The 15,804-nt window shown below is 39.1% G+C and overlaps 1 protein-coding gene across 1 annotated transcript; it reads right to left on the bottom strand.

The window, feature by feature from the left end:
* Positions 1-1,104: 1,104 nt before the first annotated feature.
* On the bottom strand, positions 1,105-11,152 carry nox5 (NADPH oxidase, EF-hand calcium binding domain 5). The gene is given in 15 exon segments (XM_070907729.1): positions 1,105-1,236; positions 2,158-2,324; positions 2,424-2,523; positions 2,658-2,742; positions 3,342-3,466; positions 3,757-3,801; positions 4,479-4,621; positions 4,867-4,999; positions 6,022-6,204; positions 6,679-6,846; positions 7,394-7,558; positions 8,026-8,263; positions 9,023-9,233; positions 10,411-10,561; positions 11,033-11,152. Coding segments are annotated over 15 exon segments (2,166 nt in total).
* Positions 11,153-15,804: the final 4,652 nt, after the last annotated feature.

Below are 15,804 nucleotides of genomic sequence, written 5' to 3'. Positions count from 1 at the left end.
GGTGTGTTTTGCTCACTGAGGTCAGAAGAGGCTGAGACCAGCACGACGACTTTCCTGTAGAGTTCTGCATTTTGCTGCAGTGATGCTGACATATGTTCTGCTGAATGCAGGAGGGCGTCAGAAACACCTGCACTCCCCAATGACGTCAACAGGATGACAGATGTGAAGATCCTGCAGATGCATTTCAGTTTTTATCGCCCTGGTGAAATGCTAAGAAGAATTTTCCTGGACTGTAACCAGCGCTGCTGTCTGCACACAGTCAGAAGTTATCAGGACTGTAACAAAGTACATTTACTTAAGTACAATATTAAGGCACTTTAATTGAGTATTTCCATATTATACTACTTTACACTTCTACTCCGCTGCATCTCAGAGGGAAATATTGTACTTTTTACTCCACTACATTTACCTGACAGCTTATTTATCAGTTACCTCTCAAATTTTCCAAAATATTACTGGTATTAATAATATATACTATATAATTATATTAAAGATTAAACCAGTGGTTCCCAACCTCTTTGTCTTGTGACCTCTTGGGATGTTTATGAATTCTTATCAGTTCCACCAAAGAGACATTGCCCCTCTAAACTTCTCACATGGTTTCATTTAAATAACTTTATCCAAAAAATTCACAAATAACCACAAATCTGAAAACAGCTAGAGACCTTTCTCTTAGCATGTAGCTGCAGCCTTATGTGTATAAACCATTATAATGTCACACTGAGCTGCTTTTCTGTGGATTTCTGAGATGAAACGTAGGAAATTACTTTCAGAGAGAAGAAAACATTTATTCTCTATATGCAGACATAAATGACTCATCACCGGATCTACACAGGTACATTATATAAACAATGTGTCACCAGTTAAACCACACCAGTGCATATATGATTTAACAGCTAACACGATGGGTCATTTTCTACAGGCAGGAAACAAGGCAGAAACACAACACAGACGGTTGTTATGAAGAGAAGAAAAAAATAACATGGTACAAAGCAAAAGCAACACACACACACACACACACACACAGACACACACACACAGACACACACACACACACAGAGGATGGCACAGCAGGAGTTGTGTGTTGAACAGCAGGTGACCTCCTCAGAAGTTTTCCTTGTAGAAGTTGAAGCCGAAGTGTTCACACTGAGCTTTGATGACTTTAGCCAGCGCAGGAGAGCCGCAGTAAAACACGTGGACTTTCCCTTTCTTCTCCTCAGACACTTTCTGAAACACCTGACACACAACAACATGTTTCAGAGGAGAAAATGCTTCAAACAATAAGATGTTTCATCACAAACTTAACAACCAGAAAATATCACCAATGTGCTTTACAGACAGTAATCACACATTGTCAGAAAATAAGGAAACATAACCCCCTTTAAAGGCCCCATTAAATGAGGAATCGACAAAATATTTGGTCTCACCTCAAAATACTAGCACAAGACAGTAAAATAGTAAAGTACAGCTTCTGAGGACACAGCAATAAGGTTTAAGTGATCATGTGTCTTTGACCCAGACAACACAGGTTTAAACCTGTCTAAGCTAATGACAGATCAACAGCCCCCAGTCTGATACAAACAGCATGTTTGTGTAGCCGTGCTGCTGCTGCTGATCCTGCTCATATTCCCTCACATTCATTATATTTGATAATGTTATCGAACATGTTTGAGCTGGAAATGGAAACAGCGAAAGTTTAATGCCTTTTTTTAGTGCTCAAATACATTGATATGTTAACTTTTAATGGAATGAAGTACATATACTCTCTATTGAGTAAATTATATTACTGCTGAAACAATCAACAGAAAACGTATCAGCAACAATAATTTGATAATCAATTCATTGTTTAAGTCATTTATCAAGCAAAAATACCAAACATCCTTTAAAGATCTCAGCTGTGATGATTTACTGTTTTTCTGTTTCATATATCAGTAAACTGAATATCTTTAAGTTTTGTAGTTCGGACATTTGAAGACGTCACCTTGAACTCTGGGAACTTGTGATGGATGTGTGTCACTATTTTATAGATATTTTATTAACTAAAGGATTCATCAATAATGAAAATAATCCTTAATAACAGCCCTAAATAATATGGTATATATCCATATATTTTTGCATGTTGAAACTCTCCTTCACTACATGACAGTATGTCCTCACCTTCCCCCACTCAGGTCGTCCAGGTTGGGTTCTGGTCCTCAGTCCAGTGATGGAGTCTCTCTTCTCCTTCTTGGCCAGGAGGTCCAGCGCCATCTGCAGGCCGATGGCCTTCATGTCATTCTTACTGAGCGCTGACGTCATGTACATGTGCATCTCCAGGAAGCGGCCTGATGGACAACAGAGGTTCATCAGAGGTTTTATTTCTGTCTGTTCATAATCCGGATTATCTCTCTACATGGCTTTCTTTATGTATCACTCTTTCTCACCTTCTGGCTCTTCATCGGCCTGGTCCATCTCCAGGTTCGTCAGTAAACTGACAAACCATTCAAAAGACTTCTGGTCTCTGTTGATCCAGATGAAGTCGACCTGCAGGGTACAAAACAGACTAATATCCACGTCTGTTCACATCAAATACATTTTCACAATCATTTAATTAAACTATGACATAATATGTGCAAAGAAACATCACTAATAACTAATCCTTCATGGTGTTTTCTTACTTTGCGTAACTTCATGTCACTGTCTTTAATGTTTTCACACCAGGAGTAGCTACAGTTGGGACAGTTCTGCTTCCTCCTGCGGTATCTGTATAAATCAAACATTTATCAAGTTACATATGAAGCTAATTTTACATATTATTTGAAGCACTTCATTCATTCTTCTTGTCTATTCTGCCCCTAGCCTTTGATCTGACCTCTGACTGTTTGACGGGCATTAGTAGACAAATAGTAGGTAAAAAAAAAAACCATCACCATCATCTCTTAACTCTCCAGCATTAAAGGCCCAAAACATATTTAATAAAGAAGTATGGAACACATTGTAATTGTAACTGTCGCTCCACAGAAATTACACATTTTAAAGCAAAAGAAGTTGCAGCAAACGTCCACAAACTCAAATTCAAATGTAAGTTTTAAGAATTTCATGATAAAATTGTGTTTATAGCAAAGCAAAAACAGAAAGTTCCCTTCCCCCGAAGTGAAGAGTCACTTCTACTTGCATTGTAGGCAGCATGTGATGATTATTGTATATTACATATCCTATAGTCTGCACCTCAGCACCAGCTGTGTGTAGTATTTAATAGTCATGTGTAGAATGTGCTAACCATTCATTCAGACCAAGGCATGCTGGGATGCAGTGTAGAGGGTGGTTTTATCCTGTCTGCCTTATGCAGTCTGGTATCTTACCGGTACATGATACTCTGCAGGATGGAGGCGAACGGTGTGATTCCGATGCCGGCCCCGATCAGGACAGCATGTTCAGAGGCAAAGATCTGTCTCGTAGGAGTCCCATACGGTCCGTCTACATAACACTGACACACAACATAGAATACTCTGTCTGAATACTATGAAACAACATATTCAGGTTTTAGATTTATAGTATTTAAAGACACTAAGTGGAGACTCCTTATATTATAGAATCTCTTAAATGATCCTGATAATTTTTGTTTTAAAATTTTAGTTATTATTTATTTTCTTTCTTTCTCTCCATATATATGTGTGTATATACATCATACAGCGGGGAAGTCCAATGTTATGTTCTTGTGGCCACTGTGTGTTGGAGTTACGTCTTTGTAAATGCACGGATGCTAAATTTGCTCACCTTGATGTTACAGAACCTGTGATTCTCACCAAACTTGGCAGAAACCTGCAGGTTAAAAAGGAGAACCATCTGATAACAGATAAAAGTCCATCAGATATTTGTTAATATACTGAAGACACATTTCTTGACCTCTTTGAGTGGAGGAGCCTCTCCTCTCTCTGCCGGCCCCAGCTCGTCTGGAAGAGGCTCCGCTGGCCCCTGAGAGTCAGACATCGGGGCCGGGGCCTCACCGGACAGGGAGCCGTTCTGGCGGTACATCATCAGCTCGATGGCGTTGTCCTCATTAGAAGCTACTCCTCCGCCACAGTTTGTAGAGTTGAACAACTCCTCCTGCAAAGAAATCACAAGTAAAAACGATGGGACACGTCATGAAATATAACCTGGCTGACAGAGACACTGATTCACAGGAAAGTGTGTGTGTGTGTGTGTGTGTGTGTGTGTGTGTGTGTGTGTGTGTGTGTGTGTGTGTGAGTGTCTGTGTGTGTGGGCGTGTATTACTCATATTGTAGGGACATAAATCTGTTTACACAGTCACATTGTGGGGACTCGCCCTCCTTTTGGGGACAAAACAGTCCCCATAACATAAGTCATTCAATTTATGGTGAAGACACCGAGGTTTAAGATTAGGGGTTAGGTTAGAGTAAGTCTCCAGGAAACAAATGTAAGTCAATGTAATGTCCTCTGAAGTGATGGAAACACGACTGTGTGTGTGTGTTTTGAACCTGGGCCTTCATCAGTTGTCTCCGGTTCCTCAGGCTGGTGGCCAGTCTCTTGGGGCTGACCGCCGGGCTCTCTGGCTGTCTGAAGTACTCGTACAGACGGTTGGTCCACTGACCCATCGAGCGGATGTGAAGCCACAGAGCATCTGCAGGTCAAAGGTCGTAGCAGGGAACTACTTTGAAATTGGGTTACACTGATATCGGCTGCTGAACACAATGTTATATTCACACTAAACCCTCAACTGAGGGTCAGCGTAATTAGCTGCTCTTTTTGGTCCACAGTATCCCCCCTTGACTACACCCACTCCTCTGATTGGCCTGTTTCTTAAGGATCTGATGCTCTGCTGCCCAATCCCTGCCAGCCACACCTCTTTTAAAGCCCACGGTGTACCTGACTGCTCCGGAGCGCTGCTGATGGTGAACGGATGCCACTCGTACTTGGCGATCTCCGGGATGTTGATGTAGACGTAATCTCCAGGTTTGAAATGAAAGAACTGAGGACGTTTGATCACCAGGTGAGTCACCTGCACACAGAAAAACACACAGCACACACAGTACTATTAATATCAGACATGTCAGACATTCATCCAGCCCAGGCGCTGATCACATCATGCTGCTACTTTCCATGATGACAGAACTACATCAACCATTTCTGACCTCTGATGAACACAATCTAGGTATTTTTTTCTGTTTGACTCTGATGACGACACAGTGGTGTTGAAACATTTATGTGTTAGTACAATTAAAGGCTGTAAATCAATCAGACAGCTCCAGTCCCTTTTTGTCCCTCTGAAGTTTTCTGTCCTCCAACTGAGAAGCTCCTGATTCAACTGCAAACTGCTAGAAGATGCACCAAGAACCCTGTTTCAGGTAAATGTTACCTGTAACAGGTATGTCTGACAGTTTCATGTTCGGCATGACAAGAACATGTCTCCATGCAGACAGATGACATGAGCTGAGAGGTTCACTCATTTACGAATCTTCTACGAATTCTAGAGCCATCTCTAGAAAATAATTATATTTTATTGATTTTTCTAATTTAGTTGTGATCATTTAAGAAAAATAATTTCTCATGTCATTTTAGCAGCTGCGACACCAGAGAGAAGACAAGAATCATTTGGGACAATTCAGATTTGTGATGTTGAGAAATTGAGGACACATCTCACATTTGGACATTCCCAGTACATCTGCAAACATCATCCTATAGGTGTCTGAGGACATACTGAGGCTGATAAACTGTTTTCTTCTTTGAATAAACGTCCTACCAAATGTAATGATCACTGGTTACTGAATGACAAATTAAATACATTTCTAAATCTCAAAAAAAAAATGCCAGCAGCCCTCGCACCAATCAGGGATTCTCAACTCTCTAAACCATGAAAACAAACCGACCAATGATGTGTCGCTTTCAGATTTTAAACACAGAGACAATCTGTAATTTAAATAATCTCATGCTTTTAAACTCAGACTGCTGCAGTCTGAAACATAAAATGTAGGTTCATCACACTGATGACCGATCAATAAACTGTCAGGTTGTGTTCGGCACCTTGGACGGCAGCAGGTTGACCTCCACGATGTAAAGACCTCCCATACGAGAAACTGCGATTCCTACAATCTTCTCCAGCAGGAAGATCAAACCAGGGACCACAAACCACTTCCAGAAGTTTGCACAGTGAACCATCAGCAGAGACCAGACCCACACGTAGGACAGGTGGGACCAGTAGAACACCTGGAGGACAAACAGCACACAGTGTCAGCTGTTTATCATCTCATCCCATGAAACCCATGATTATTAGAAAGACTGAGATTGGATTCATTAAAGTGTTAAGTTAAAAATATCTAATAATCTTTTACTTTCTTTAAAGATTTTTCTCACTGAGAGTTTGATGTTACACCGTCTACTGAACATCAAGGACGGGACAATGAAACAATATATGTAGAATAAATATATGAGAATAAAAACAGACCAGCTTCAGTTGGAGTTTTAATTGGGTCTATATTGTAATAACTGAGTACAGACACAAGAGGGAGCCACACACACTGTATACAGACTGGACACTACATAACATGATTATTGTGGGTGAAGGTGGAGAAAGTGATGCTGTGCATGCAGAGACAGAGAAAGACACAAAAAGACACATATACAACATACAGTATATTCAGATACAGATATATACATCAGTGCAAGCCTGTTGAGTCTTACTTCAAAGTGTCCGCTGCGTCGTACAAAGGTGCTGGAGCAAAGCACCATGAGGCAGATCACTACCTGCAGAACGACTCCGGTCAATGAGGCCGTCCCCTTCACCCAGCCGATCCCGGGCCTCGTGGTCAGCAGGTACTCCCACAGCCTGTACTCACTGCTCTCTGACAGCTGCACTGAAACACAGAGACGAAGCATAAAGACTTATTTCACACCTGTTTCTCAACACGACTCACCGCTTGTGTATGTTTATGTGTAAATAAATGCATGTTTGTACCAAAGTTTATTTAATTTTTACCCGCCCTCCCCTCGACTAAACGTCTCCTGCACATGTGACTTCTGTTTGTTCCATTTGATTGTGAACAGAAATAATAGAAATAAAGTAAAACAGAACGTATCACACATCAGCATCATCAACAAGACATCAAAGTGAAAGAAATGAGTGCATTTTCACTTCAGTTCCTCATCAGTCCTAGTTTTCTACAGGATCAACACTTGCATAAATACTTCTCATTCATTTCATATGTATAATAAACGATGTGCTAATAGTTTTACCCACAGCTCCGTGTGATCAAAGATTCTCATAACTAATAACTAATAAATGCAATGTCATCTGATAATCAATCAAAATAAGAGAAGAGTCAACATCTGAAATGATGCTTGCCGTCCCACTTCATCTGAAATGAAACCTAAATAAGTGACACACTCTGATCAATACTCAGTTTGTACCAAAGTTGAAGATGTGAGCGGTAGTGTGCACCAGTGTGAAGCAGAGGACGGCGTAGCCCACGATCTGATGCAGCAAGATGTTCTGGTCCAGAGGTAAGACCCTCACTATCCAGGTCGCTCTCAGCCAGGTTAAACAGCGCCGCAGCATCAGCATCTGCACACACACACACACACACACACACACACACACACAAGATATATAATAAGTAGTAAAATCCATAAAATGCAGTTCAGTAATGGAAATGGAAAACTTACAGTGAGTTTGGCTTCATCAAAGAAACCACAAGAGAATGAAAACAAGTCAAAATGTGAAGATATGAAGCAGAGTTTGCTGTAAATTATCCAGATTTTTCCATCCATAGCGTTTACCCTCTTTTGTCCAACCTCCCGCATCAGAGCCGGTTTCAAAGAGCCAGATATTACAGGGACTTATGTGTAATTGTATCCATTTTATAGCTTTTATATGTAACTGTCTCTTATGCATGTGTGATTATCGTGAAGTGCAGATGTTTTCATGTGTAACAGGCTGGAAAAGGACTCCCTGCTGCTTCACATGAACCCCTCCAGCAGCACTAACTGCACCCCTCTGTCCTGCCTCCTCTGCACTGGCTGGTGTCGTACCATGACGAAGGTGCAGTTGAAGTTGAGACACTGTCCGCAGCCCTTGGCCACCATGTACCAGGCCCCCCCGTGACTGTGCTGCAGCATGGCCCCGATGAACAGCAGCACACTGAGGCAGGCGTACAGGCACAGGAACAGCAGCTTACGGCTGTTGTTGTGCCAGTAGGCTCGCGTCAGGTAACGTGGAGCATGACGCTTCTTCTGATCCACATCAGGAGGCTTCAACCAGTTAGCAGCACTGAGGAGGCGAGGACGGGCGAGAGAGGCAGAGGAAGAACAAGAGAGAGAGATGAGAGTCAAGAGGAGGAATTCATGTTAGTGTAAAATACTCAAAGGACTTTTCAACCTCTGCTTCTGTTTAGTGGTTTGGTTTATTCTTAGGCTGCAACTATCAATTATTTTCATTATTATTCACTGTTAATGATAATCTAGTCGATAGAATATATGAAAACAGTGACTTTAAATGTCTTGTTTTGTCTGTCCAACCGTCCCAAACCCAAAGAGATTGAGTTTAAACAATACAAAACAAACAAAATCTACATTTATGCATCAGTGCATGTCAGTTAAAACACTGTACACTGATTCATTGATAAATAATCTGTTATCAATATAAAGTGTGAGGGTTACTTTTTGAGTGTGAGGTAAGTTACTTTTCTCTGACTGCCCCATGCTTTAGAAATATATTTAGAAATTGCAAAGACACGTCAAAAAGGGATTCGATTAAAGCTCCATCCTCTACTAAATCTTCAATAAAAACTCTGCAGATCTTTGAAAGTTCTTCTTCTTCGTGTCACGTCAGACTGGACACAGGAAGTACGTGTTGCTGCCCCCACAGGTAGAATTCAGTTAACTGTGCTTTGTAGTAATAATATTATATATTATTATTGTATATTATATATAGTAATCACAGGAATAATAAATAATAGGAAATAACAGTAATAAGTGCAGAGAGCAGCAGAGGACAACATGCAGACAGTGAATGTTAGTGTTGTCTGACCTGATGGTGAGGTTCTCCATCACCTCCGGGAAGTTCTCCAGCTCGGCCTTGAGCTCCTCGAAGGTGATGGCGCCGCTGTTGTCTTTGTCAGCCGACTCGAACAGCGCCAGCGTCAGGTCGTCCAGCTTCTCCTCTGGCAGAGAGATGGCGCTCTCACGCAGACACGACTTCAAAACTGTCCTCAGCTCGTCTGGATCGATAGAACCGCTGCCTGTGAGCAAAAACAACCTCTATTAAACTAAAAGAGCTTTATTGTCCACACAAGTGGAAAACACATAACAACAACACTGACATGTTATTAGCATAACATATACTACCTCACTATTACTTATTCTTAAATGACATACATTACAATACATACATATATATATATAGACATACATATACATTGCTGTTGTATATATTTTTTACTTTTATTTTTCACTTAAATATTGTAAATGTGTATTGTATATTTTTATTTTCTATTTCTTATTTTTATATTTTTGTACATACTTTTATTTCTAAATTTATGCTGCTTTCTAATCTTGAATGAGTGCACTGGTACTGAATATTTCAGGTAATAAATACAATACACAACAAGTCACACAACACAAAACAAGATTAAAACTGAGTCTCTAAGAAGCGACCGAGAAAAATGACTATCTCCTACACAGACCTTCCTCCTCCTCACCCTCTGTTCGCAAAGAGCGAACAACCCAAACCCCCTTAAACCTAACCCTTAAGAAACCTCTCAGCTAGTTAAGACTTTAGTAATGTGTAAATCTGTTGCTAGGAAACATCTGCAGCGCTGTCCAATCAAGAGCAATGAACTATGTAAACAGGAAGTCGCTGTAGCATCACAAACTAGCATACCTTCCAGAAACTAGTGTTTTAGAGGCTATATAATGAGAGTGAAATATTTCATTATGCTAAGCTTATTGACTATATTTACTCATTTAGTCAAGTGTTATTAGCATAACGTTTTATTTTAGTGAAATGTTATTTAAAATCAGCATTTATCAAGTTTCAGGTCAGATATGTTGACCGTACTCCATATTACCTCTTTTACTCTAAATGGCTCATATATTAGCATGCTAACGCTAGCTTTGTTAGATGCTTCAGTTAGCTACACAACAGCTGCACTTGCAGTTAGTGGCTGTAAATATTCAGTAACAACTAATCTCTACGTAAGAACTAGTCCAGTTCACTGCTGACTCCAAATATCTGGAGAGCAGTCACATGGTTCATACCAACTCTCCTATTACTTATTATTATCACCCTTACACAAAGGTCCAGCAAAGGCCATATCATCTGCATATCTGTATTAACCATAGCTTCTGTCATGGGTCATCATTTATTAGTCATCCTATGTCCATATATGTGTGTGTTTGTGTAACTGGATGACTGACCGTCCACATCATAGACCTGGAAGAGGAACTTGAGCTTGTCCGTCTCGCTGCCGTGGATCAGGAGGTCCAGAGCTTTCAGCAGCTCGTCCAGACTGATGGAGCTGCTGCCGTCCGAGTCAAACAGCGCAAAGAAACGTTCGGCAAAGAAAGACTGCACAGAATACAGATTTTTACATAAAAACATATAATTAATCTTATAAAATACATCATCATTAAAGATGAAACCAATGGTTTCCAACCCGTTTGTCTTGTGATATATATAAATCAGTGTGCGGTTGTGTGTAAATAAAAAAAGAAAAAAGAAAAAAAAATATATATATATATAGCTAACTGTATATAAAGCAGTTAAAACTAACTGTATTTAAAGTAGCTCCACCTCGAGCAGCAACAACAGTAAGATGCTGCTCCAACATTGATCAGTATTAACAATCTAATAATGTCAGATATCAGTCACAGGGACAAAATGAATACTTTTACTGGTACTTTAGTATATTTTGCTGGTAAAACTTTACTATGTTTTCATGCATACCTTTTATTTGTAACAGAGTATTTTTACATTGTTGTATTGGTACTTATGGTAAGTAATAGATCTGAATACTTCCTCCACCTCTGGCTTTCTCACCTCTTTGACTTTGAGAGCCGTTTTGAACTCATCGATGTCGATCTCTTTGTCGTCTCCTGCGATGCTCTCAAACTGTTTGGTCATCCAATCCAGCCAGCGGGCGTCCTCGTCCAGACTCATGGTGACCGACTCTGCTGCTGCTGGAGGACAGAAACCAACAGTCTTAATGCTGGGATTCAATTTCACAAAGATTTTTTAATATACACATGTTCTTAACAGATTAGCACCTCCCCCACTTAGCACATCCATGATTCAGAAAAATGCTGGGTTAGGGTTAGATCCAGAAGAGGGGAGGAAAACATCTTTTGGGATATCTGGTACAGCACATGAAATGTAATCCACTTATTTATCTAATCCTAATGTCATTGTTTCTAAAGTGTCACTGCTCCTCTGACCTGTGGAGTTCCTCAGGGGTCAATCCTGGGCCCCATTTTATTCTCTCAACATGTTCTCCTTGGGACACATTATCTGTCACTTTGTCTCTTATTGCTGATGATGTTCGGCTTCATGCATTTATGAAACCTGGTGAACTTTAAAATCTGACCATTTCACAGAATTGTCTGAGGGAGATTAGAGCCTGGATGTCTGTTTCCTGCTGTGGACAAACTGAAGTTCACAACAAAACTGAAGTTCAGGTCTTAACAGGTGTTTAGACCAAAAACATGCTTTAAAACAACACAAGGCTAAAACAATAGATGAAAACAAAGCTGTACCACGTGGTCTGAGCTGTTTGCTGTTATTGGTTCTACAGTAGAAACACTCTGATACACTTGTTTGAGATGCCTCATCGATGCCAAAATATCCCATGGCTGGCCGGCTGCAGGGACACGGCTACTGACTGATTGACTGTCTGCAGTTTTATGGGATAGATTATGGGGCAGGTTGTGCTGCAGGAGGCTGTTCATTGCAGAAGTTCCTTCTTGGGACCATGTTGGACCATGTTATATATTATTATACATATCAGCATTTTTCTCAGCAGTATGTAACAATAATTCCTAATGACATAATTAATTAAATTGACGCGACCTGGACCTGATAAGCTTAATGCACCATCACAACAATGCCACTGTTAGATCACAGGAGAAGAACGACAGAAACATTTTATAACCAACGTTAGCAGCCAAGACTTCCATCAATTTAAATATTTAAAGACTGTTTAATACCTTCCAAAGCCTTTTTGAAGAACTTTTTTTGCAGATACCCTGGACATTCTGAGGAAGCTAAACTAAACATCAAAATAGAAATAGACGTGCTTTGTTAACTGAGTAAATAAAAATATTTGTGGGGTTAGTTGTCACTGTTAAAATAATAATAACTGGTGATGTTTGCGTCACCTGGTTTCATCCCATATAAAATGTCATGTGATCTCCTGCTTCATCACTAATCAAGAAGAGTTCAGACCTGAACAACACAAACTAGAAACGAGTTATTCCAAAAACATTAGTACTGTTAAGGAGAAAATGGACCGTCAAGGCGTTAACTACCCATTTCAAACTACAACTGTTTTCGGAGCGAGCTAGTTATGTTTACATATTGACATGAAGGATTTTCTTTTGAATAAACTCTTATCTTAAGGCTCCATGTAAACACAGAGAAGAGTAACGGTCTGAGGAACCTCACAGGTAATATCCCTGTTCATCCCTTTCATTTCTTTTATTTCTTATTTCATTTGTATTCATTTCACTCAAATAGTTCTTAATCAGTCTGTCTCAAACATCAACGCTGTTTTATTTGATCTGATTTTACTACGTAATCTCACAACGTCACAATAATAACTTTTGTGTTCAGCTCCAATGGCCAACCTTCATGAACAGCTGAAGTCCTGTGGACGTCCTGCTGTATTCCTACAGAGGGACGACTATTGATAGACTGCAGCAACATTTAGGATGTTGCCATGGAGATGTCAGACACAGAGAAAGAAAAAAATAACACACACACATTGTGGCTGAAAATCATCAGAGATAACAAACCTCTCCGATTCAGACGGGAAGAAAGTACAGATTGTATATCCACAGCGATGAATCCAGCTTTCTGTAAATATATGCTACTAATATTAATAACACAACAAGTTACTGAATTGTGCAACTGTTAACAAAGTCCCCTTTTCTAGTTTTTCGCTCTGAATCTTATTATTTGTGATGAAAACACATGAAGTTCCTGTGCAACAGTTCAGCTTATTTTTTCCAGATTTGAAGTGAACAAAACAGCATTTACAACAATATTAAAGGCTGAATAAACGTCTCACATCATGGGGGCTCCAACAGCTAGCGAGTATTTTCATTACTCATTCATCTGCTGATTATTGTCTTGATTCATTTGGTCTATAAAACATCAGCAATCAGTGAAAAATGCCCCATTATAACACCCTAAAGAACAATGACGTCATTAAATATATTAGTTTATATATATTAAAATATTCACTTTTCTGTGTTGAAAGACCAAGAAAAGCAGCAAATTCTCACATTCGAGAAACCATCAAATGTTTGATTGCACCATTTTAGCTTGAAAAGAACGACAAACAATTAATTGCATATCAAAATAGTTTGATTAATTATGTTTTTGATCAACTAATCAATTATTTGACTAACAGTTGCAGCTCTCCAGTCACAACTTCACAACCTGCTCAAATATCAGAAAGAATACAGAGGATGAAACAGATCCTATAATCAGAGGAAAGTTTTACCTGCTGCAGTGAAATCTGCTGCGTCCTCGGCTCTTTATATCCTGAGTGTTTGATGTTTCTGTGTTCAGTCCTTTTCTTCACCTCCTCCTGTTCTTCAGTCTGTCAGCTGGAGCTGACACACTGGAGATGAACCACCTCGGTGGACAAACTGGGACGCTGCAACATGAGAATACAATAACACTGTGTGTGGAAAATAATACAGAAAGTAGATAATGAGTGTACAGAGGCAGCGGTGCACGACGATTTTTCACACTGAACTAAACTAAACCAGACTGACTCCAGCAGGACCAGAACCAGGACCAGAACTTTTTTTTACATCAACTCACTCTGCAGCCAGTTATAAACTGTCAGGATCCACATTTTATAACGTTTCACAAAAATCCACCAGAGCTGCAACCAACAATTATCTTTACTATAAATTAATCTGCTGATAATTTTCTATGCAATGTTAAAAAAATAGCATTCACAATTTCTCAAGGTCTTCAAATGTCTTTGTTTTGAGATTCAGCATCAAATGTTCACATCTGAGAATCTGAAAGATGATTAATTGGCTCTTTTGCTTGTGAAATGACTGAAACGATTAATCAATACTCAAAATGACTGCTGAATCATTTCTTTTCTTTTAATAACTTATCAAAATAATAACAAAGACAATATACAAGTGATATAACTTACACAACCCACATACTAATGATAAGAATAATGATAAGAATAAAACCAAACAAAAATCCTAAATAACAACACTATTAAACTAACTTGGCCTTAATTTATACCATTTCGTCTCATAAAATGTAGCTTCACTTGTCTATTTACAATTATTCCCTCTAAATAAAATAAACAAAATCTGCTGCTTATCTTTTTTTGATCGATTGATCGATTTATTTAACAATCGCTGCCTGTGTCTTATAGAAGAGCAACATTTCATGAGAACTCTTCATATTTAAACAGACTCATATTCAATGCAGCTTTTCACACCAAAGTTAGAGGAGATTTGCATCTTTTGAAGTACGTCATAAAACAATTCTCACATGTACATTTCAAGGCTGATTGCTTATTTGCTTTCAGACTGTGACCGTGTTCTTTTGATCGTTAGAGGTTTGTAATGACACTTCCAACTTTCTTTCATCATGTTTATGAAATAAACATATTTGGTTCCCCACATGTGCAGAAAAAACACTCTTTATTAGAGCACAATACAAAACATCATACAGGAAACATCAAATTTAAGGCACGCTTTTAAGACTTCTTTCTCTCCTATAAACATTACAAACATTATTCTGCAGGTTTGAAGCAGCTATCAATACACTGAAACTATATTACATTACATCCAAAATGAAAGAAAACTGTAGAAACTCTATCCAGCTGCTGCTAACCTGCCAGAGGCAGAGATCATCATCCACAGCCAAATCTAAAACTCAGACCTGAACCTGAGCTACAGGAAATATTACATCAACTAAAAACCTGAAATACATTAAATAACTGTAGTGTATCAACACAGTGCAAACTTTAAATTATTTTCACGTTTAAAAATAGATCATTACGATAGCTAGTGTACAGTATATCAACATACTATTATATATTTGACTTCATAATACATTCTGACAGTAACGGTTAAGTTCAGTTATATATCAAGTAAGATAACCTACCTCAGTAGATTTGTCTCGATACACTACAGTCCTCTCTAGCAGGGAAGGCAACTACATTTTATCTTTATATTCAGTTTTTATGGTGACTTCCACATGGTGGCTGTTAACCTGCAACATGACTGAGACAGAAAGTCACTGAGCAGAAAGTCACTGAGTATCCTCATACTGAGCATCAATTTGGTGATTTGCAGGTCAATGTCTCATTTACATTAAAACTGGGCTAAATAAACAGTTGAAAAGTTAACGTTTTTGAAAGCATCAAGGTTAAACATAATGACTGTTTTTCAATGTAAAACAAATCCCTACAACACACTGAAATATTAAAATGCTAACATGCTCACAAAGGCCATGCTAACATGCTGATTTACAGGTACAATGTTGACCATGTTCACTATCCTAGTTTGGCGTGTTAGCATGATAACATTAGCTAATTAGCAGTAAAG

The sequence above is a fragment of the Enoplosus armatus genome, chromosome 6 (genome assembly GCF_043641665.1).
Source record: "Enoplosus armatus isolate fEnoArm2 chromosome 6, fEnoArm2.hap1, whole genome shotgun sequence".
Lineage (NCBI taxonomy): Eukaryota > Metazoa > Chordata > Actinopteri > Centrarchiformes > Enoplosidae > Enoplosus > Enoplosus armatus.
This window is presented reverse-complemented; position numbering and strand designations above follow the sequence as displayed.